The sequence below is a fragment of the Amblyomma maculatum genome, chromosome 1 (assembly GCF_055883805.1).
Source record: "Amblyomma maculatum isolate TAMU_Amacu chromosome 1, ASM5588380v1, whole genome shotgun sequence".
In the NCBI taxonomy this organism is placed as follows: Eukaryota; Metazoa; Arthropoda; class Arachnida; order Ixodida; family Ixodidae; genus Amblyomma; species Amblyomma maculatum.
This window is the reverse complement of record NC_139344.1, coordinates 177,955,740-177,977,142: the sequence shown is the minus strand read 5'-3', so window position 1 is coordinate 177,977,142 and position 21,403 is coordinate 177,955,740. Positions and strand designations below refer to the sequence as shown.

Here is a 21,403-nt window from a genome sequence, read left to right as displayed (position 1 = left end):
CCTGGAGCTCGAGGGAAAGCGCGTCGCCCTCGCCCGTCTGCAGGAGGTGGAGGAGATGAGGTCGGACCATCTGCGATTGAGTCATTCGTCGTGAACCAACATGTTTGGCTCTCCCTTTCCTGTGAGGGTTTACCCTTTCCCTGTGAACTGGAAAAACTATAAAAAGCAGCGGCCGACTCCGCTGGGACAGAGACTACTTTGACGCGCCGTTGGCACGACGCTAGACACCAGCTGTGTGAGAGTGTCTGTAATCTCTCCGGGTCAGCTTCACTGCCCGTTTCTTCCTGATGTTACAGTAAAGGTTGTTTCGTTAAAAGACGCCTCGTCTTTGCTGGCACCTTTGATGCCGTCCGCCGTCCACGGAGCCGCCAGGCCAACGCTACCGAGAGGCCGCGCGCCGCAGCGGTACGCTACCCCGGCGCTCGCGACCCAAACCTAACAACTGGCGTCAGCGGTGGGTTGAGCACGCGACCACCAAATGTAACAACTGGTAGGCATCGGTGGGACGACCAAGCCATAACCGTGGTTGGAGGGACGAGCCAGGCGATACCGTCGTCCAACAACTGGTGAACAGCGGTGGGACGACGACGACCAAACCGTAACCGTGGTTGGAGGGACGAGCCAGGCGATACCGTCGTCCAACAACTGGTGAACAGCGGAAAGCGGAGAGACGAGGACGACCAAGCAGTGACCGTGGTCGGTGAAACGAGCCAGGCCTGACCGAAGTGCAACATCTGGTGGGAAGAGCGGAGATGTCCGAGGCGTGACTCGTGAATCAAAGCAGCTCAGTGGAAAGGCGGGAGCAGTGCAACGAGCCCTGTGTGATGACTGGTTGCCTGCAGCGGAACGACTGCGTTGGATTCTTGGCTGCGAGGTTGGTGAGTGCGGGACTTTCTTCTACTGAGTTTTGCCAGGCTTTTGTTAAGTAGAGAACAGAGCTGGTAATTGTGTTGTCGTTGTTGCTGGGTTAAGTGCAGCAAGGCAATAGTGGGCAGTAGAGAAGGCAGCATTCGGAACAGCCATGGGTTTGGATTTGAAGTCGTTGCGCAAACCGAAATTGCTGGAGCTTGCGGAGGAGTTGGGTCTGGATCGGTCAGACAAACTCAGAAAACCAGAAGTGTTAAAGGCTATTCTTGAGTTGGAAGCTGAAGATGACGAGCTTTTGGAATGCCTTGAGATCATTGACGAACGTCAAGAGGAACGTGAACGTAGAAAACGTCACGAGAAAGATGAACGTGAACGTCACGAGAAAGAGATGCGTGAACGTGGAGAACATCACGAGAAAGAGATGCGTGAACGTAGGGAACGTTTCGAGAAAGAGGACGCCCGCGTAAGGAAACTGATGCAGCTGGAGATTTCAGCACATCGAATGAGCGTGGAAAAGCTTGACGCTTTCAGTGCCATTCAGCGTAACGGTTCGATACCGCGAGACGGTACGCCACCGTTCCTCATCGCCGAGGATATGGCAGGTTATTTGGCAGACTTCGAGAATGTCTGTAGAAGTAAACGCTTCGAGCGAGGTAGTTGGGCGCTGAAGTTGGTAGCTCTTCTCTCCGCTGAAGCGTCGGAAGAAATCAAGCGATTGGTTGGCGACCGCTTGAAAAATTACGATGAACTAAAAGAGTCATTGCTGATACGATATCAGATAACGCCTCAGGATCTTCGGAAGAGATATGAGAGCGAGAAACATTGTAACGAGGCATACTTTGATTTGGCCTATCAGTTGAAAGCCGCTGTAAGCGAATGGCTAGACAGTGCGGAAGTTCCGGAGCAAATCGAACTTGCATCGGACTGTGAGAAACAGCTTGGGGAAGCGGCCGAGCAATATGACCGCAGTAGCGAGCCGACCGAGCCTCGAACAGAAGAGTATCCTGTTACCTTGGTCGAGCCACTAGCTGAGACGGTTAGCACATGCTTAATCGGCGAGAAGTCCGAAGTGACGCCGTTAAGCGAGGTGAACTGCATGCCGACCCAAGTAGCTGTAGGAGATACAGTTCCATCACATGAGAGTGGGGAACTGGTAATAGCTGAACCGCCTCTCAGTGCAGAAGCTTGTGTAGAGCGTGGCGGAGAAGGAAACCAGCTAGGAAATGACAGAATTTCGGTTTCCGAAATCAGCTTCATCGTAGAGCAGGGCACGCAGAAAAACGAAGTGCCGATCAGGGAAACTGCGCAGCCCGCGAGTTGTGATCAGCCAGGGCAGACCGACGAGGAGTGTGCGTCCGCTGTAGAGAGCGAGACTTGCGAAGGCGACAGCGAGCGACCAGAGCAGAGTCAGAATCGTTCGTGCCCTGATACTACGCTAGGTTGTATTCGCGAAAGCAACCCCAGTGCGAACGCGGACGTGGCACACATGACCCTCACGCAATCCGAAGCGCCCCAGCTGTCGAAGGAGCTTGATCGTGCGCTGGTTAGCTCTGAGCGAGATGACGTGAGTGGCGAGCCGCCAGAGGAAATGCCTAGCTTCAGGGCTGGCATGAGCGGTTGTTGTTCGGATTTGACTGAAAGTGAGTCATGCGATGCAGCCGCGGCGCCGCCACAGGAAATGCCCAGCTTGAGGGCTGGCGTGAGCAGTTGTTGTGCGGACTTGTCTGGAGGTGAGTCATGCGCTGCTGGCCGCGATGCAGACGCGGCGCCGCACTTTGACCACTCAGACGACACCGGTGTCCTACTAGCTCCGGTTACCGCTAGCTTGCCAGAGCTCGCGCCGAAAGAAAGTAGGACTAGAGTATTCCAGTGCTGCCACCGAAAAACGCGGAAAGGCAGACGCGAGAAAGAATGCTGCCATCGTAAGGAGAGCAAACTGAAACGGTTGCAAAAAGAAAGCAGAAAGCCTGTGTTTCAGTGCTGCCGTAAAAAGAAACGGAAAGGCAGGCGCGAGAAAGAGTGGAGCAAGTTGAGGCTATCGCGAAAAAGAAAGCGACTATCCCTAAGGCACAAATGCGCCCGTGCCGAGAAAATGCGTGACTGGTGCGCAACCCGTAAGGAGAGGGATAGGTTGTTCATGAAAGTGAGTGATTCATCCTCATGTAGGTATATGCACAGAAACAGGAAGTTACGGTTGTTCCGTGAAACGGACAGCCGAAGCATTAGTGAAACGGGTGATCTCAACGGTAACGCCGATGGCTTAAGTCGAAGCCCATAACTTGAGAAGAAGCCTGTATTCACTAGTTGGTGTTTTTCTTCCTGGCATAGGATTTTGAACATATTGCATTGCATTATTTTTGTTTGAAGTGCTGTTTTGAAAGCGCGATTTTCAAATTTGTGGACGCGTTCCAAGTGCTGCTGAGCTGCCCTTTAATGTAGATGGGGGCATAAGAGGGAAATAGTCTGGCAAAACTTAGTGAAGTTTGTGCCGTGCTTGCTGGCTGACCGGTTGAGGTTTTAGCGTGGTTGTGATGCTGTAGGTTGTCAGAAATCTCTCCTGAAGACAAGTTGCAGAGTGCCTTGGAAACCCGGACTTGCCAAGGAATTCTTCAGGCTGACTGGCTCAAGAGAAGCTGAGTCGGACGATCCCGGCTAGCAGCAACATCCCGATCCCTCCGGACAGCGGATGCAGTCCCCTGCCCTTCGGGATCTCCCTTCCCCGGCGGGGCAGTCTGTTACGTTTCTCCACCGAGAAGTGGGACAACTGACGCGGCCACCGCATAGCAACAGGCAGAACCGCGAGCGGATCGGCCATTTCGACGCCGTTCATCGGCCGCGCAACGCTTCCTCCCGCCGACAAGTCTCAGCGTGTTCCTGTGCGTGCGTGTGTGTGTGCAAAAGCTGGTCAAGCCTGGAGCTCGAGGGAAAGCGCGTCGCCCTCGCCCGTCTGCAGGAGGTGGAGGAGATGAGGTCGGACCATCTGCGATTGAGTCATTCGTCGTGAACCAACATGTTTGGCTCTCCCTTTCCTGTGAGGGTTTACCCTTTCCCTGTGAACTGGAAAAACTATAAAAAGCAGCGGCCGACTCCGCTGGGACAGAGACTACTTTGACGCGCCGTTGGCACGACGCTAGACACCAGCTGTGTGAGAGTGTCTGTAATCTCTCCGGGTCAGCTTCACTGCCCGTTTCTTCCTGATGTTACAGTAAAGGTTGTTTCGTTAAAAGACGCCTCGTCTTTGCTGGCACCTTTGATGCCGTCCGCCGTCCACGGAGCCGCCAGGCCAACGCTACCGAGAGGCCGCGCGCCGCAGCGGTACGCTACCCCGGCGCTCGCGACCCAAACCTAACAACTGGCGTCAGCGGTGGGTTGAGCACGCGACCACCAAATGTAACACTAGCCATTCGGTTATATCGGCTTTCAACTGATACGCCAAATCAAAGTGCGTTTTGGTACAGTTTTTCTCACGCCGATACCTGTCCCTTTGGTACGGCTCGCCTCCAGTGCATTGGTGCTTTGCAGAGAAGTATCCAAAGTTTGTGAAGGAGGCGTTCGCCGAAGAAGTTTGGCGTCCGGCTGAATTTCTAGGCGGCTTTGGCCAGGCACAACACTTTGCACTTTCCCGTCTACGCAAGGTGCACTCGAAAGGTGCAAACGACATCGGCTGGAAAAATCAAAGAGCCGTAACCTGAGCGACGCCACGTAGACCTCGTTTTGCAAACAAAGATAAGAATTTCCGTCGGCACTGAGGCGCACAAAAGCGAAAAAAAAAATGCTATCTACTGGCTGTTGAATTGCAAGTCGTATTCGATGGGCGTCGTGACTATCGTTTATTGCCCGTCGGCTGTCGAAATAATCGACGGTCTGATCCCCATGCACAAGCACAACACCACTGCACCCATTGTTGTGCAACCCTTCGATGTCATCGTTGTTGTGCTGGGGCACATCGGACATCTCAGTGTGCTGCCACTTCTGGGCAGAGCTGGGTGATGAAGCGGCCACAGCAACGGTGAATTAAGGAAACATTTATGTATAGTATACGCAAGAGCTTTTACGACTCAAGGGCTTAACGGATTCGCGCCAAGACGCAGCGATGACTACAAAAGACGTCTCCCTTCGTCCCTGCCTCTCCGTTCTCTCTCTTCTCTTTGTCTCTCCGTCGCGCGGCTCGGCTTTGTATAGTTTCGAAGTTCGTTGCAGCATCCAGCAGCTCGAACCCTCTGGATGCAGTCAGGAAGCACCGCTGGTCACCGTTTTAAATCGACTATCGGACGTGAGAGGCTCAACCGTCCTATGATCTCAGCTGGTTCAGTCTGCCGGCAAGGAGGTCAACCGCCGGGCGGCGCTGGGTAGTCGCGTCAGATGAGTCATCGAGGAAGCCCCGCAACATGTCCGAAAGCTGTTGCGTGCTAGGCTTGCTTCGCGTGGTTTGAGTGCACAGCGCTGGTTTCACTTGGTGTTATCGGAATGCGTGCTTTGGCAAACAGCACTCCGGCCGCCACATCAATGTGCTTGGAAGGAGAGCTGCTTCCACGTGGCTCGGATGCGTGGCGCGCTCGTACACCTGACGCCTTCCGGTACAGCAGTTCTCTTCCGGTTCAGCAGATTGGGCTCGTTGATGATTCATTATAAGTTAACAGCGCAAACAACGTAACGGGAACACGAGACAAGAGGACGACTGGACGGCCAGTGATCAACCGCAGGCGGCTCCTCGCTTCTTTTCGTGAACAGATCCCGTTCTCCAGGCCAGGATCACTGCTTTACCGCCTTGTAGCCTAGGTGTATCGACCAGATTTGCTCGCTTCTCCTGAAGATCTGGCTTCTCAGCACATGTTATTCTGCATCTTGCCAAGAACCTACCGAAAACAAGCAACACCTAACACAAGCAACCCGTAACACACCAGACTTATTCAGCAGCGTAATCCCTTTAGTTACTTGTCAATTTTCTCCCTCCGAGTAAAGAGGCACATGTGGGACACATAAACCTTGAAAGGAGAACCGAAAGTGTCAAACACGTTCAGCACATGGAATGAAACGAATACAAAATAAATTGAGTCCTTTGAAATTCCTAGGGCCAGAAATGATTCAGCTGAGGCTGCAAATGAGGCTATCAGTTTTTCCCTGACATACGAACTAATATTTCAAACAAAAATAGCTCAGGAACAGGACAGGGGCGATAAAGACACAAATAGCGCTCGTGCGTGTCTTTTCTCACCCCTGTCCTGTCCTTGCGCTATTTTTGTTTGGCATGTGTTAGCTGCCAACAAGCCCAAACTTCCACCTTAACGAACTAATGAGCTGTTCGCGGATTAACGATATGCAAGTTATACGAAACTCGCGAAACGGTCGTCGAAGTCGGCTACGCCTCTATTTCAGGACTTATTAAAGCATTCGAGTTTGCATTGAGCTCTCTTCGAACAAACGACATAACACCTGCACTAGGCCAAGGATTCGATTCCCTCACAACATCCTCATCATTGTCATTCGATCTACCTTTAAGCGCGTTTGTGATGCGTTTCCTAACATGCTCAAGTCCACCTTCATCCTTAGCTTTTCGGAGTGCTTTTTCGTACTTATCTTTCTGGACTGAAATTACATCGACAGCGTCAATGCTGTCTACAAATCTGTTCTCTATACTGCCAACAAGCACCTTGGTTTTTATACAGGCGCTAAAAAGTCATTGTTCTTGCCTGACGTGAACGCTGTCAGGCAGCTTTCTTCGTTCTAATGGCATGCTTCTGCCGAATTGGACGGTCTCCATTTCTCTCAAGTGTCGACGTTCGCGCCAGGGCTTGCTTTAACGAATCTGGAAAGCAATCTGGATCTGAGCTCGTGACTTCTTGCCGTTGACATTGATCACCTGCAAATATGGTTCCAACCAACGCACGTTATACGTTTTCCGGTGTTGCGAAAGCATCCTCTTTATAGTTTGCCGCAATTTGCCCTTGCTTTTTCCATTTGTAGCAGATTAGAGGCTTCCGTGACTCCAAGGCCCGTGTGACGTCGGTACTCTGCTTGGGAGCTTCGTTCAATTCCTGAGCTCCATTTAGCCCTTTCCATAGACGTGCTCGTGCAGAAATTATGATGCGGAGACAGTTTCCGTTCGTCGCTTTTATTTGAACACGCGTCTTTTCGTTCTGCATTTTTCACCCGCACTGCTCCATGCAATCTTCGGCTGGTGTAGCACTCCTTAGCTACCTCTGTTGCCTTATTAACATTTAGTACTTGAAGCCTATCCTGAGACCATTGATGCAGCGGTAGAGTTGCTCCAATGCTATGCACTCTACCACCTTATCCCGATCGTCATAAACTTCTTCGTTTTTAAGCCATTCAATTAAGCCCGCTCTTCAACGCAAATCGAAGTCAGCATGGGGCTGATTGCCGTTTTTTCCATACCGAAACCTTCGCCGGTAACCATCTCGGGTGTCAACTTATAACTTATCAATAGAGCCTCATCGACATCGTTATAACTAGTTCACTATAGTTATAGCTATCAAATGCCTCCTTGGACAATCCCGTTATAACAGCAGATGCTTTGTCGATCAGGAAGTAGAGCTAACAGATTCTGTGCCCAAAGCGGCCTGTAGATGTCATTTCGTTCACAAACGTGCTCGAACTTGACGAAGTCGTTCGCGATGTTCTCGCCATCTACGAACGATGTCTCGTATTCTTTTTACCATTGGCCTGAACACGCCATGCTCGCCGCCGGGAAGACCTACTGGAGCACCAACTCCATTCTTTTTCCCTCGAGAAGCTCTTGTCTCGCCGCTTCCTCGCCCCATTCCTGTCTTTCGCGCTGTTCGCGTTGACCTGTCGTCATTCTCGTTTCTTCCAAAAGATCTCAGTGGACTCCAACCATTCCTGTCAAAAGACAGTGGGGTGCTAGCAACGGTTTAGGCTGTTAATTTGGTTCTCGTTCTATGTCTTAATGCGTTAAAATGAAAGCAGTTCGAGTTCAAAATATTTAGCACGTCAGTGAGCGAGGAAAACCTTTAAACCGGCAAGTTTAAAATGGCACTTGTTACGAACAGCGCTGTTAACGGGCCGGTTTTTTTTTTTTTTTTTTGTTCCTGCAGTCGCGAGTTCCCTGCATAAAAAAAAAAATGTTTAAAATTCGAAATGCCACCCTTCGTAGAAATTCGGCTTGTGTTCGTACAATGGTGGCCGCTAACATTTATTGCGGCTGCGGCGCATTAAGCGTCTTGTCACACTGGCTGCTCAGTAAACTCGTCTGGCTGTTCATTCCTCTCCAGGTGCCGGTTCGAAACCCGGAACGAACGCTACGAAGGCATTGATACGCCGCCAAACAGTGGAATAGCAAAGCCTAGAGTGCCAGGTCTGTCGCAAGAATCTGAGCGCAAGCGAACTTGTCTCATGTTTGAAGAGTGCGCCTGGTTTTTGTGTAATCGCGCACGACCTGGCGGGAACGGCCGAAGGACGTTGAAAAAAAAAATTAAAATAAAAAAAGAATGGGCACCAAATGCCGCAAAAAAAGAAAAAAGAAATCGCAGCCAGACATTGCGCGGTACTCACCATAGACATTATTGACCGTCCTCAATTTTCTCGTATCCCACATCGGTCCCTTTTATCCGCAGAAGAATTTTCGCAGAACTCATGATTCGATCGGCGTCACTGTAAAGACGCCCACTGTATCGCTGCCGTGGTGTTTTTCTTTTTTCTATTTCTTCCGATGCTAGACTGAATAAAAAAAAAAAGGAAAACAAATACAGCGGCACTTAATGCAATCCTGACTGGTCTATATGCTGGTTCTTGTTTGGCGGTGTTTTTTTTTTCTTTTTTTTTTTTACATCGCATTGCGGTTTTTCTGAGAATACAATCCTTCAACCACAGGTATCGCGCGACGGTAGGTAATTTTCTCGCGTTCTTTGTTTTTTTCTCCCAGGTCCTTCGTTGGAGCCACGTTGTATAGTTGTCTCCAACTTTTATTGCCGTCAGGCTGCAGCACAGCACGCTGTCTGCGGTTCGAATCGGTTGCCTCGACGACTGCCGCTTTGCGCTCGCCGCTGTCCACACTGGCGCCGATCAATTTTGCTGGCTGCGACGATATGGGCCGCTGTGGAGTAAATAACAGCGTCCGCCGCCGCACTCTTCGCCGTCCCCGTTCGTCGCGACGAGGCCGGCGGATAGCTAATGTGGGGCTGCTGCATGGCGACCGAGCGCAGGGAATGGGTTTTCGGGCGACTCTGATTCTTGAATCTATCTATGCTTTGTTTGACTCGATAATAAGCGTGTGCGGATAAGTTTGCCTGCATCTCCCGTCGTCGGCATGCGCACTTACATTCCCATTCACTCGGCCACTAATAGTCCATTTGTCTTCCCGCTAACGAGGGCTCGCCGTGAATTAGTTGCGCACTCATTCTGGCAAGAGAGGAAAAAGGCGAAGCAAGGGAGGCGGATACGGTCGCTTTTGTTCCTTTAATGGCTTTCTTGTTTACTTTGCTGCGCTTAGTGTCATCGCTAATAATTTACCTATGTGGGAACGTGCTAGCGTGGAACGTCCCAGCACAGATCGCAGCAACATCTGTCACGATCGCAGTTATGTGAAGGCAGTTACAAAAAGCCAAAATGAAGGCCCTGGAACAGCATCGTAGCCTGTGGACGCTAACAACTGTAACGATGTAAACAGAGAAAGACAGTATGATGAAACAGGCCCAGGCAGAAGAAGCAGTGCCCGGATGAGGATCCTATAGTTGAGGAGGGGAATAAAAGCGGCTAAATGGAAGTGATAATGAAAGTGCAGTTCACAATATGGGAGCTGTGAACTGCACTGCGGCAAAGAACGCTCAGATTAGTCTACACGCTGGCGCTCACCATTGCGTCCCTTGAATATTTGAAGAGGCACTTCGTGGCTTTCATAGGGGAGAAATATTTAGACTGTGTAAAGAGAGTGCGATAAAGCAAGTATTGCCTCCGCTACATATACCACAGAACGCATGGGGTGCGAGATAAAATTTCAGAGAAGTCATTGTTCAGTTTCGTAGTAAGCATGACGGCCAATTGACTTAACAGCTTGCTTCAAGCTACGGAGGTTTTATGTATGGCTATTGAAACACTCCTGAGCCGTGCAGTCAAGTTGTCTTGTGAACAGACAAAAGAAGGTATACATTTTCATCATCATGGCCACACACACACACGCCCCCCCCCCCCCCCCCACACACACACACACACACTCACGCCGCGTTATCATCAATGATGTTTCGCGCCGTAATCGAGAAAATAATCTCAATAGGCAAAAACAATCCCAATTTCAGGCCCCCTTTCCCAGCAGCCGTTGGGAACTCTAGCGAATTTCAATAATTGAGACATTTTTTGGGGGCTTACAGTTCTATGAACCTCCTCCAAATTTTACTCTTTAATTCTCAGAAAAATGGAAGATGCCATAGTAGAGTGCTCCGTATTATCTAGGACCGCCTGTGTTAATTTAACGTACGCTGGCATCGCACAGCAGACGGGCGTTCCTCCATGTTCCTCCATCTAAATGGGGCCGCCGTGATCCCGTGGAATCAGCAGCCTGCGATGGAATGCCACTGAACTTGGACTGTTTTGTGCCAATTCCAGACGCCTAAGACTTCAGTGTAGACTTAATATAGCGTAATGCTTAATCAATGACTCAGTGTCATATACCTTGGCCAGAACTTGTAATATTGAACTCGAACCACATTCATTCGCTCACACAAACACACATGAACGTTAGTGAGGTAACGGCACATATCACAACGATAGGAGGCTTGAACCTCTGCCGTTGTTACGTGCTTTCCTAACTGCTGCGTATGCATCGATGTTTCCCGGAATAGGGCAATATTCGGGCATCCCGCCATTTGGAGGACAACGATATGCTGGTCTTCGGTAGTCGTGTCAAGTTATTTTTCGTGCCGTTTCCTGGTATTTAGGGATTTCGAGTATTCGTTTGTCGAAATATTTTAATGAATCCTTTGAGTCGTAGAAGGTTGCCCAGTTCCGCTGACGCTGTTGCGATGATATAAATGTGGTGATATTAATCGCCAGCAAAACTGCCTAACTCTTGGAGTCGCTGGTGTTATCTTCGTGTTAGTTTAAATTATTTCACTCCTTCAGCTCTGGTGTCAGAAATGCGTATGTAGATGCATTGTCAAGACAGCAGCCTCCGTCCCTGTGCATATGGCTGAGACCGAGTACCGCATGTCTTATATTCGGTATAGTGCTAACCCGTGAGCGGCCAGTATCATCATGTCGTGCTTCTTTAGCATCCCTGCGGCAGTCAACTTAATCTTAGGAATCCTCAGATCCCAGGGGGATACGTCGTTTGCAAAGCTCGTTACTAGGCAACTGTTGGCCATGCTTGATTGTCCCGCGTCAATAGCAAAAAAAAAAAAACAAAAAAAAAACAAAAAAAAAAAAACGTAACTAACTGGGTCTTGCGAGCAAAGGGATCTATATGGCTAGAACATCGGTAGCCACTCAGAGAGGTCTGTGAGCCATCGTTTAGCATCTCAAGTTTCATTTCTGGACAACAAACTTGACTTTCCTTCCACGGAGGTCACAGTGGTCACTGCTCAAACTAGTATTATCTGTATATTTGAGTCTAGGAAATATTCACGAGTCAACCGAAGCACGGATCGAGGCCTGCGGGCAAATACTCATAACAGCTACGCAGGTCTTAGGAAATGAGTCAGTGCATGCCACAAACTCTGGAAGGTGCGAATCGGATAAGGCACACAGCGTGCGATGTCTGCCTTATCAGGCTAAGACGACGCGATGGCTTGCAAATCACACAGCTTAAGAGCCTAAAGATGCGCTGCCACTGCAGTCTGAAGGAAAATAACAACCCCGCTTGCAGTGTAGACGCGACGCAAACGACACAGGGCGGGGCAAGAGGGAGGGGAGTAAAACTAAGAGGACACTTAAACTCCGCCTTAAGGATATCACGTGACAGCGGTTCGTGGTCCTCTCTAATTACACGCATATTTATTAGCATACAGTAGTAAGGTACCGCTTCACATGAAAGGTCTCACGACTTTCGAGTACATACAAATCCCGCATCTTCTCATGCCGTACAAGCGTCACGTCTTGCGTGACCTTGTCGGTAGCTTGTCTGGCTCACAAAACAAAGGTCATGTGCCCGCCTCCTGACTTTTTTTCCCAACCTGAATTTTTGTTTAAACGAAATCGACTCCTTTGTAAAGTTTGAGGCTTTAGATGGATACGGCGACCTGTGATTCGCATTACTTGGAATGTTTGATTTGCATTCATTCCATGTACGTCACGTTTAAAATGAGCTTTGTGGGGTATTTGAGATTCCCGCGTGAGATTATGTGTCGTCATGACTTTGTCGACCGATCAGGATTTGTCGTTTGCGATGACGGTGACGCCGGCGACACCCGCTTTTCTGCGACACGTACAGAACCATTACGCTGTTAGTGTAATAATTTTAGTTTCACGTACGTGTGAGCCTCACGTACGTGAAGCGCCTACGTGTGACCAGTGCGCATGCGCAGAACGTGAAGAGTCCGCGGGAGTTTTACGGACGTACGTGAGATTCGGATTTTGACGTTGGCGTCTTTACGTTGCTGGCGTACGTAGAGTTGACAACATGGCGACGCCCTGCTCTCCCGCTTCACAGCAATAACAGCTTCGCCGCTAATTCCTCGGCGAGATGTCGTGTTCTAAACTGTTGTATTCGCTTTAAGCTTACCCAATCTTACCCTCGCGTAAAGTTTCGACAAATAGCCTTTTTCTTTTAGATAGAAGGACGATTTTTCAGCTGTTAAGCCTGACGCAGAAGCGTTTGTCGTCGTCATGGCAACGATCTCGCGAGGTCACGCCAGACCAGAGTTGAGCGAGAAGTGGCTAGAGTGCCAGATGCAAGCCGGCAGCCAACCAGAGCCACTCCGTTGTAGGGGAAGGTTGTGAAGTTGTAAGCATGAGTTCTGTTGGTTCTGTTGCCCAGCAAGTTCGCTTTTCCAAAAGTGACGATCTGGATATGCTTCGCGACGTGAGAGAATGCAGTCAATTCGAAGACTGCATGCGACACGCTGTGCGGTGGACGCATATAAGTATGCGTCTTGCTAATTTTTCACAGTCGAGCAACGACGTTGAGAACAGCAATTTCCAATTCGACCGACTCTTGGCTACGGCCGCAGCGTGGCTCGGCTCAAGGCAGCTCGACTAAACAAAATTAGTTTGGTTCATCTGTACTAGATGGCGCGGAATAACACGTGCGCAGTTTTTAGAAGCTTATATGAAAGGTCCATACATTTTGCTTCACGTACACCACGTACGTGAAACTAAAAGTAGTCCTGGCGAAATGCGCACAGGGCACGTAGACTTCTCACGTTTGCGTACGTAACTCTGTACGCACGTGAAACTAAAACTGTCTACTGACGCTGTATACGCGCCGCTTCTCGCGCATGCGGTGGTCTGGCGCCAAAAAGAATACAAATGTTCGACGCATTATTTTTGTTTAATTTCTGGCCTTTGAGCAAAAAGCTCCTTAATTTTTTAGCGCTGTAGCGCTGTAAAGGAAGCTGGTGCCCGACGCATACTGGCCACCAGCTTATTGCTTCTTGATGGTGGCCGGTTTTGCTCATAAAGCACATAGGCTGCCGAAGTACAGAGCCAAATGCATATAGACCCAGTCAAGACATTTTTGCCAGTTTAAGCGTGGCTAGTCAATGTGCTATCAACCACAAAATTTGGGGGATTGGCTATGTGGGGCGGAATGACGCAAAACTGCACTGCTGTGCCATCTGCCGTCACAGAGCATATAGAGTCACTTCATGTGACAGAGCGTGCAGTTGAGGCCATTTCCTCGCCAGACGCGCTTCGAGCATGCGTGTCCTTTCTTCGTTGTCAGATCTACCCATTCGCCGGCACCACCATGATGCACTTTGAACACACGCGGCAGCCAGCGAGAGGCCATGTGACCATCGTCGCACGTCTGCTTCGACTGCTGGACGGCGGAGCTCCCGAACATCTTTTATCCGCGCGCAAATATTGAGAGAGCCTGTCAAAGCGTTCCTAGTTGAATATGAAGATATCAAATTTTTCGTCATCATCTGATGGATGCTTCCTTTTCAGATTTGCAAATGCACTGGTATAGCTTTATCTTCAAAATCGAACTGGACACGTAATGATCAATATTTCATGTCTAGGAATGATGACGCGACAAATTATAACGGCGGTGGTTGCAATGATGCGGGAGCGGAACGTTAAAAGAAGCCGTGTGGTAATAGAAATCGGAAATAAATAAACAAATAAATAAATAACTCACGACACTGCAGACCGATTCCCCGAGCCTGCATAACTGAAAGTTGGTTTAGGTTTGGCGTCCCAAATCGACTCAGGCTATATGAGAGACGCCGTAGGGGGGACTCTGGAAATTTCGACCAGCTGGGGTTCTTTAACGTGCACTGACATTGCACAGCACACGGTCGCCTTGCTTTTCGCCTCCATCGAAAAGCGGCTGCAGCGGCCGGGATTCTATCTGGCATCCTTGGGCACAGATGTCGAGCGCTCTAACCACTGAGCCACCGCGGTGGGTTATAGCTGAAGCGGAACTGCGAAGTGTTATGTTCATATAAATGTCATCCGAGTTCATATCAAGGTTTTCTCGTGACGATGAGAAGTTGCACTCTTTGTAAATAGGGTACGTGCACAATACAGCACAGTTGAAAAGAAATTAATTACGTGCTCGACCGGCAGGTCTCTTGGAAGATAACATATTCTGGCAACGTGGCGCGCCACGCAAAGGGCTCCCGCCGTCTCCGTTCGTTCTTCACCACAGCCTAAGCTGACGCCCGGCGTCCGTGACTGCCAAATGCGCGTCACGGCGAAGCAAGCGACCAGACATGCTAGGTAGCGAATAGAGGACGGACATACGCACAAGGCGCTGGTGCTCAAGTTCCGTGAGCCTCGACACGGCGCTCTGTGACGGCAGGTGGCACCGCAATGTAGTTTCGCGTACTGTTCCTGTATACACTGGAACACTAGTTTCGCGCACCCTATAGTTTAGCCTAAAGCCCCTTTAGTTTTGCCTAGTTCCACCTCGGTCCGCCACCCAATGGAGATCCCGCATACATTTGCGGCTGACAGTACGCGTACACACACTGAAAAACCTTGCTCGTTTAAAGCCGTCGACACAAACACGCCAATACTTTAAATGCAACGCTTTTTCAGCCTTTGGTCAGCCCCTACCAAGTTTTCTTGCTGGGATTTATTTTGTACTTTTCCGCTGAAACTTCCAGCATGGGCGTAGCTGCCATGTGCTGGGTTATTTTCATGGACACTTTGCGCGGTTGGGTGATGTCGGCGAGCGCTTGCTGAGACCATGTGTCGCTCACATTCTTAACACGGCGTCTCTTTTTTTTTTTTTTTTTTTTTTCGTTTGCAGGTAGTCCTGGTGTTCCTGTTAAGCATAGCATCTCTCATAATATACTTCATTGACGCTTCAAGGTGAGTGGTGTTCCTGTATGTCTCATTCGGATGAGGCCTTTACGTTCTTGCTTCTGTGTTCTTTACCAGCGCAGCTCAGAGAAAACTCTGCGCTGCGCTGCAGTCATGGTGTCTGATCTTGTGGCCCGTGCTTTAAGTCGAGCTGGTTGTCAGAAACATGTAATGTGCAGCTCTCTTTCTTTCTTTCCAGTTGTAGACAATTCAGCTGCCTCTGTCTGTGGAGCACATTTTACGTTACTTCTATCGCCTTCACTTCGCAGTGCTCAGCAGTGTGCGACCACGTTCGCTACAGTCTGGCTGCTTTCTTTGCGTGAGAGCACGGCTAGCGCACTCTGCTTCCTTCTTAAGTTCGCGTTGGGTTGTCCTGCTCGAAATGAAAATGTGTCTGTCGTGGCTGGTGCAGACTACGGTCTGCATCAAGCATATTTTTCCACGCCATCATTTTTGCCTGTGCGAAAAACTCGTAACCGCCAGGTATATTTTTTGTCTTTTCCCTTTATGTATTTTTTAAAGAAAATGAAGCAAAAAACGACAGATTTGTCACGCACGTGGCATGTAACATTCGCACTTGCTTTTGAAGTGTCGTCATATGACACTCCATTGGCCGTATATATTTACACGAGCAGTGAACGCTCTCTATGTTGTGGCCAACTAACAAACCTTTCCATCCTCTATTTATTGGGAGTACTAAACAAAACATATTCCAAGGCCTTGCGGTCAGGGTGCCGCTGGTGCAGATATGCCTTTCCAGTGATTTCTTTTACAAGTGCCAGTATTCTGTCGGAAGTCTATTCTAATCTTTCGTGTTTCGAAGCCCGCCCGCTCGGGTATAGCACGGGTATTGCATCAAATGATACGAAAGGTAACATAAACCACGTGAGGTAGACAAATGTGTTTTGTAGACAACGTCGGCTATGCTTCATATGTGCACTGACTAAAACCTGCAACTTGGGCTTCTGATGACATTCGCCGCCTCGCTGAACGACGTCTGATGGGTATCTGTTACAAAGGGCTGACGCCGTATACGTGTAGCTGTGTGTGAAATGTGAGGGTGATAAACAAGAGCTTGAAAGTTATGGGGCACTGCTGGCTGCCATGCAAATGTGGTGTTTCCGCGTGTACGTGTGATTTCTTTTTCTAGATGTACTAAGGTGAATAAATATGTGTCGTAGTGCGCTATTCTTGACTGCGCATAAACAGAGCGCTAAAACTTCATGCCAGCAACAACCGCTTTATACTGAACTTCTAGTAACATTCGCGCTTTAAAAAGTGCAGAGCGCTTCACGTTGCACCCTTGTACAGATCCTAGAGAGTGTAGTGAAATATACTATTGCGAACCCAATAGGAATTCGCCTTTTTTATGTATTTCCGTAGCATAGCATCAGGAACCTAAGCTATGCGCGTTTTAACTTCTGTGTGGCTCTATCAACATTTCAACAGCGCAGTTTAAGGTCAGTTCTCACTTCGTATACGCCCCTTGAAGAGGGTCGAACAATGCGAGAGATCACCGGCGTGGGCTCTGAGATCTCCTGGGTATTGTTGTGCCAGCAAATGTGCTTCCCAATTGCGTGGAGGTTCTTGCTAGCATGCAGCCTTCCCACCATTATCGCACAGCGAGACGAAAATTGCTGTATCTAACGAACATCGATGCGCACGGCTGGGCGTCATGTTCGGTAACACTGGCGGTTGCAGCCTTGTGCGACAGACTCGTTTGGTGCTACAGACTCGGTGGACAGGGTGGATGCTGGCCAATCTCTCTTTCTCTTTCCTAGTGTACTGTTGTGAAAAAAAAAAAAAAAAAACGAATATTCACATCGTGGCGTTTGCGTTCCCTCATGCTGCGTAGAACTGGAGCCAGTAAGCAGTAAGTACTGGCCTAATTGGCCTCCTCGCCACGTGGTGCATTTACACACTGCTTGATCTCACTCTCTTTTTTTGCTGAGTACTGATATTGTCACTGTTCCTCGGAACGCTTTGCCTTCTGCCCGGCAGGGGTACTGCGCAGGCGCGAGAAAATTCGCCAGAAAGCACCAATGTAAATTTAGCGCTGACCAGCTCATTTGCATGCGCCAAAGTTTCTGGCGTTTTTCTCCTGCCTGCACGAGGTTCGTCCTAGTCTGCATTGCACACGCGAACGTGGCAGCGGTGAGGCGACCATGAAGCGGAATGTTCAAGAGGCCCAGCTTTGGAGTAACCGTTATCACGGATTATTTGCGTTCGCTCTGCGGAAGAGCTCGGCGGACTGTGCTCTATCTCCCGCTAAAGGAGTTCTCGGCTAGTACTCTCTGCTATACGTGCGAGCTTGTTCAAGCAACACATGCCGCGCTTGAACGCGCTGCCGAAGCGTTAGAAAGAGCTGGCGCGTTAGGAAAATACAAGAGGAAATTAGCGTCTAGACAAGGTGTAGAATATGTGTAAGGAGGCTGTAGACGAGATGTACTTGGTATAAAGCAGTCGCTGCCCGAGAGCGTAAGACTAACTTGTTTTAATGCACATTCTCCGTTTGATTACCGAGTGAGTTGGCGGCGTCGCTCGACTGGGCGGTTCTGTGCAGATTACTGCTGCAACCTCATTCGTCTGGCACCGAATCGGGTCTCGAGCAGTGAGAGCTCGATGCGCATGCCTGAATGGTGCTCTGTTAGGACCGACTCCTGATGTGACTATATATACACATCGTCTGAGCGCCTAAGTTTTCTGCAGAAGCACCAATTTAAAACTAGTTTGAGTAAATAACTCTACATGTCAGGTATAGTGCTGCCCTTGCCAGCGAAAGCCAGCTTTCACAACTTTACGCACTCTCACGTCGCCATACTTGCCCGGAAAGCAGCGGATTTTGAAATGCGCGTGTCTCAGTGGCAACTTAGGTTTATTACCCATGGTGTAACACATTCGGTGCGTTTAAATGCAGCTGAGCCGTTAAAATCTCTGGCCACTGTCAAGAAAGTAACGCAGCGCCTTCCGCGTTAGTTCGACTGCACGGGCGTTGAGCGCGCAGGCATGCCTTTCGTAGCACGGTAGGCGGGTTTCTCCTTGCTTCGGCTCTTGAACATACCGCCCATGTCGGACATAGCGTTTTTGCTTGCGCGCAACACATCGGCACAGCCCACTGTTAGAGAGTCCATGATGATTGCACTCTTGCAAATCGGCGCCGACGGCGACGACTTTTGGACTGTTGCTGCCAGCGTGCACTTATTGCTTGGTCCAGGACTGAGCGCAAGCTCGGAATGCCGTCTGTAAAGCCACACACGTCCCTGTGGCGTTTTTTCTTCCTTGCTTTCCCTTTTTCTTGGTATGTTGCCATTCTGCTTTTCGAAATTTTTTCTTGGCCAGGGAACGGTACTTGTGAGAACCGCGGGAATTCGGCATTGGTTGTTTCGTACCCAAGAGCATTTACGTGTGAAGGTGCAGACTCAGTATCTAGAGGAGTGAATCGAGACCCAATTTTGCCTTCGCATGTAAACGGTGGAGTAAATTTCTGAGTGCGCGGCCTTCCTTCTGTAGGCGCAGGAGAATATAAAAGCCCTGCTGACCTCTGCGCACTCCGGAGTTCGTCGTGCCGATGCGATGCGCAGCAAAATTTTGTGCTCTTCGTGTGTGTATGAGCGCCTAGTTCACTCTGTGTCACATTCTGAACGTTGAACAATGGCGGCAACGAGGCAGTGTTAACGACTGTCTGGCTGAACCGCACACAACAGCGGATGGGGTAAAATAAATTAAACCAACGCTACTAAAGAGTGGTGAGCGTTGAGGAGGTCCGGCCTAGTTGTGCCCAATAGAAGTGCAGGTGTGGAGGGCTGTGTATTACTCGTAGTTGTAGTTACGGTACCTGTGCATTGTTATTTTTGCATGGTAGTTAGTGTGTAAAACGCTTTTCACTAGTGTACATTTTTTTTTTTTTTCCTTTCGCATTCTTCGACACGTTTCTTGAACTGATGGGCATTTTGCGTAGGCGTAGAGGACATCTTGCGCTGAAGGAATTGTACCACATGCTCAGTAGGTGCTGTTTAGTGACGCCATTGCTTTCTGCTCTCTTCTGTTCCCGCTCATTTTGGTTTCCGGCTCTTTCTCGATTGGCCAATCACCATGGCCAATCTTACCTTCTGCCTCTTTACGGCTGCCGTATTGGTCGCCTTTCTTCGGTTCAGTAGCAGGTACCATGTGACAAAGAGTCCTTTTTTTCCTTTCCGCTTGGTTTGAATACTGTTTTCTGTTTGGACTACTTGCACGGCATATATCCTGGCCCCGCCTAAACAAATAGGCTTTTTTATCTTATTTTTCACTAAATCTTTCTTACTAGACTGTTGACTTTAATTGTTTTGGGACCTCCAGTTAGGCTACGCTCAAAGATTTTCTTTATTGCCCTAATAGCCTAAAAAAGTAAACATCTGGTGTGAATAAACGTGCAGTGCATACCACTAACGTGACGTTAACAAGCTTGCTGATTTTTTCGCGCTAATTTTTTCATTGTTAACAATGATGTTACTTTTCTATATTTCTCCTTTCTTTTCGTTTACACTACGACTATTGACGCCATTTTCGCGCCTTAGCCTGCACCTCTTGCTTTCAAGGTGATCAGTGTGCTTTGAACTTTCACTGACTAATCGTACAATCAAATATCTCTCTTCCTTTTCCTTCTTCTTCTTTTTTTTTTTTTACCGCTCACTTTCTTGTGCGACTTCATTGTCATCACAAGCCGTGAAAACATACAGTAAGTATGCATTACGAAACACGCGTTCGCACTGTGCCTAAATCGTAAACTCAAACACACACAAAAAAAAAAAAGAAAACCGTAACCCGGCTCGAACGAGCCTCTTGGCTCAGTATACTGGCTCACTCGTACGAGTAGTCGCTCTAAATGCAAAAACCTATTGTTCTCTGCCACCTTTTCAAGTGGACGAAGTAAAGCGTAACTCGTGAACTATGCAAGGGAAAACCTTACTGTCGAGGACAAAGATCTGTGGAAGCGACGAAGTTGTAACCCTGCGGCTTTCTTCTTTGTTTCTCCTGCGCTTACCCTCTTGCTGTCTCAGCGGTCCTCACGACATGATTCAACAGTAAGTTCACATCTAGTTTTCAGTGTGAAATGTCAGTTGTGCCTTGCGCGAGATTAAAAGAATAAACGAGCCTATTTGAACGAGAACCGCCCATATAGGAGTCGAGTTCGGAACTAAAGCTAGTTCCGGAGTAAAGCGAGTTCGGAGGTGCAAGCTAGTAGAGAGATCAGGAAAATAGCTTGTGTTTTGTGCGTTTTCATAGTCTTTTTAGGGTTCGTTAACCAACGTAAGCGGGCATATAGTGAGCGGCTTTCTGACGAGCTCCTATAGTGTTCTTATACTGGCAGGATATTTTAGGTGTAATTCTAGGACCTAAAAGTTGTGAGCGTAGGTTTGCTCTCACGCCTTCATTGTTCCATGAAGGTGGTGCTGAAATATCAGGGGGTGCTTATAGATAGGTATTCACGTTTAAAATTTCACTTCTTTAATTATGCTTGTGCAGCTCATCACCGTGAAGGCAGCAACTTATGCGTCTTTTTTATTTGTCATGTGCTTGCGTTCGTCTGTGTGGCGGCGTCTGAAAAATAGCTCCCACCGTCACATCGAGCACTTGTCCGTCCAGGCACCATTGCCGTGTTTCCAAACTCCAAGTAAGAGCCGTGGGCGGAGCATTCGCAGAGTTTCAAATGGAGAAACGGCTCAGCTATATAAGATTCCCCGCGTAATCCTCCCCTGTTGCCCGAGCTTTTTCGCTGCAATTAAAAGCAAGAGCGCCGGTCACTGTGTATCAAAATCAAGCAGCATCGACTTGCGTGCGCTGCAGTAATTGTCGCTTGTGCGTGCCATACTAGAGGCCTCACTTCTCTCTGGGGACGTATACTGGGACCTGCTCTGTCTTATCTATACTTGCGCTGTTTCACGCTACGGGCGTAGCAGCAAAATGAGGCAAGTCTCGCGACTCATGTTACGGGGTGAGAAATAAAAAATAACAAGGCCAGGGTAACGAGAGCGAGGATAGAGCGCCGCGCGCGCACGTAATTTATCCATTTATGGCTCGTCGCCACGTGTTTCCCTGCGCTATCGTTTCGCTC

At 49.1% G+C, this 21,403-nt stretch overlaps 1 protein-coding gene across 2 annotated transcripts in view; it reads left to right on the top strand.

Moving 5' to 3' along the window:
- The window catches only part of slo (calcium-activated potassium channel slo), a 172,042-nt gene that overhangs the window by 88,510 nt on the left and 62,129 nt on the right, over positions 1–21,403 (top strand). For both annotated transcript variants that reach the window (XM_084589655.1, XM_084589656.1), the window contains exon 2: positions 15,257–15,318. In XM_084589655.1, coding sequence (XP_084445781.1) covers positions 15,257–15,318 — 62 coding nt within the window. The remainder of the gene's footprint in view (positions 1–15,256; positions 15,319–21,403) is intronic.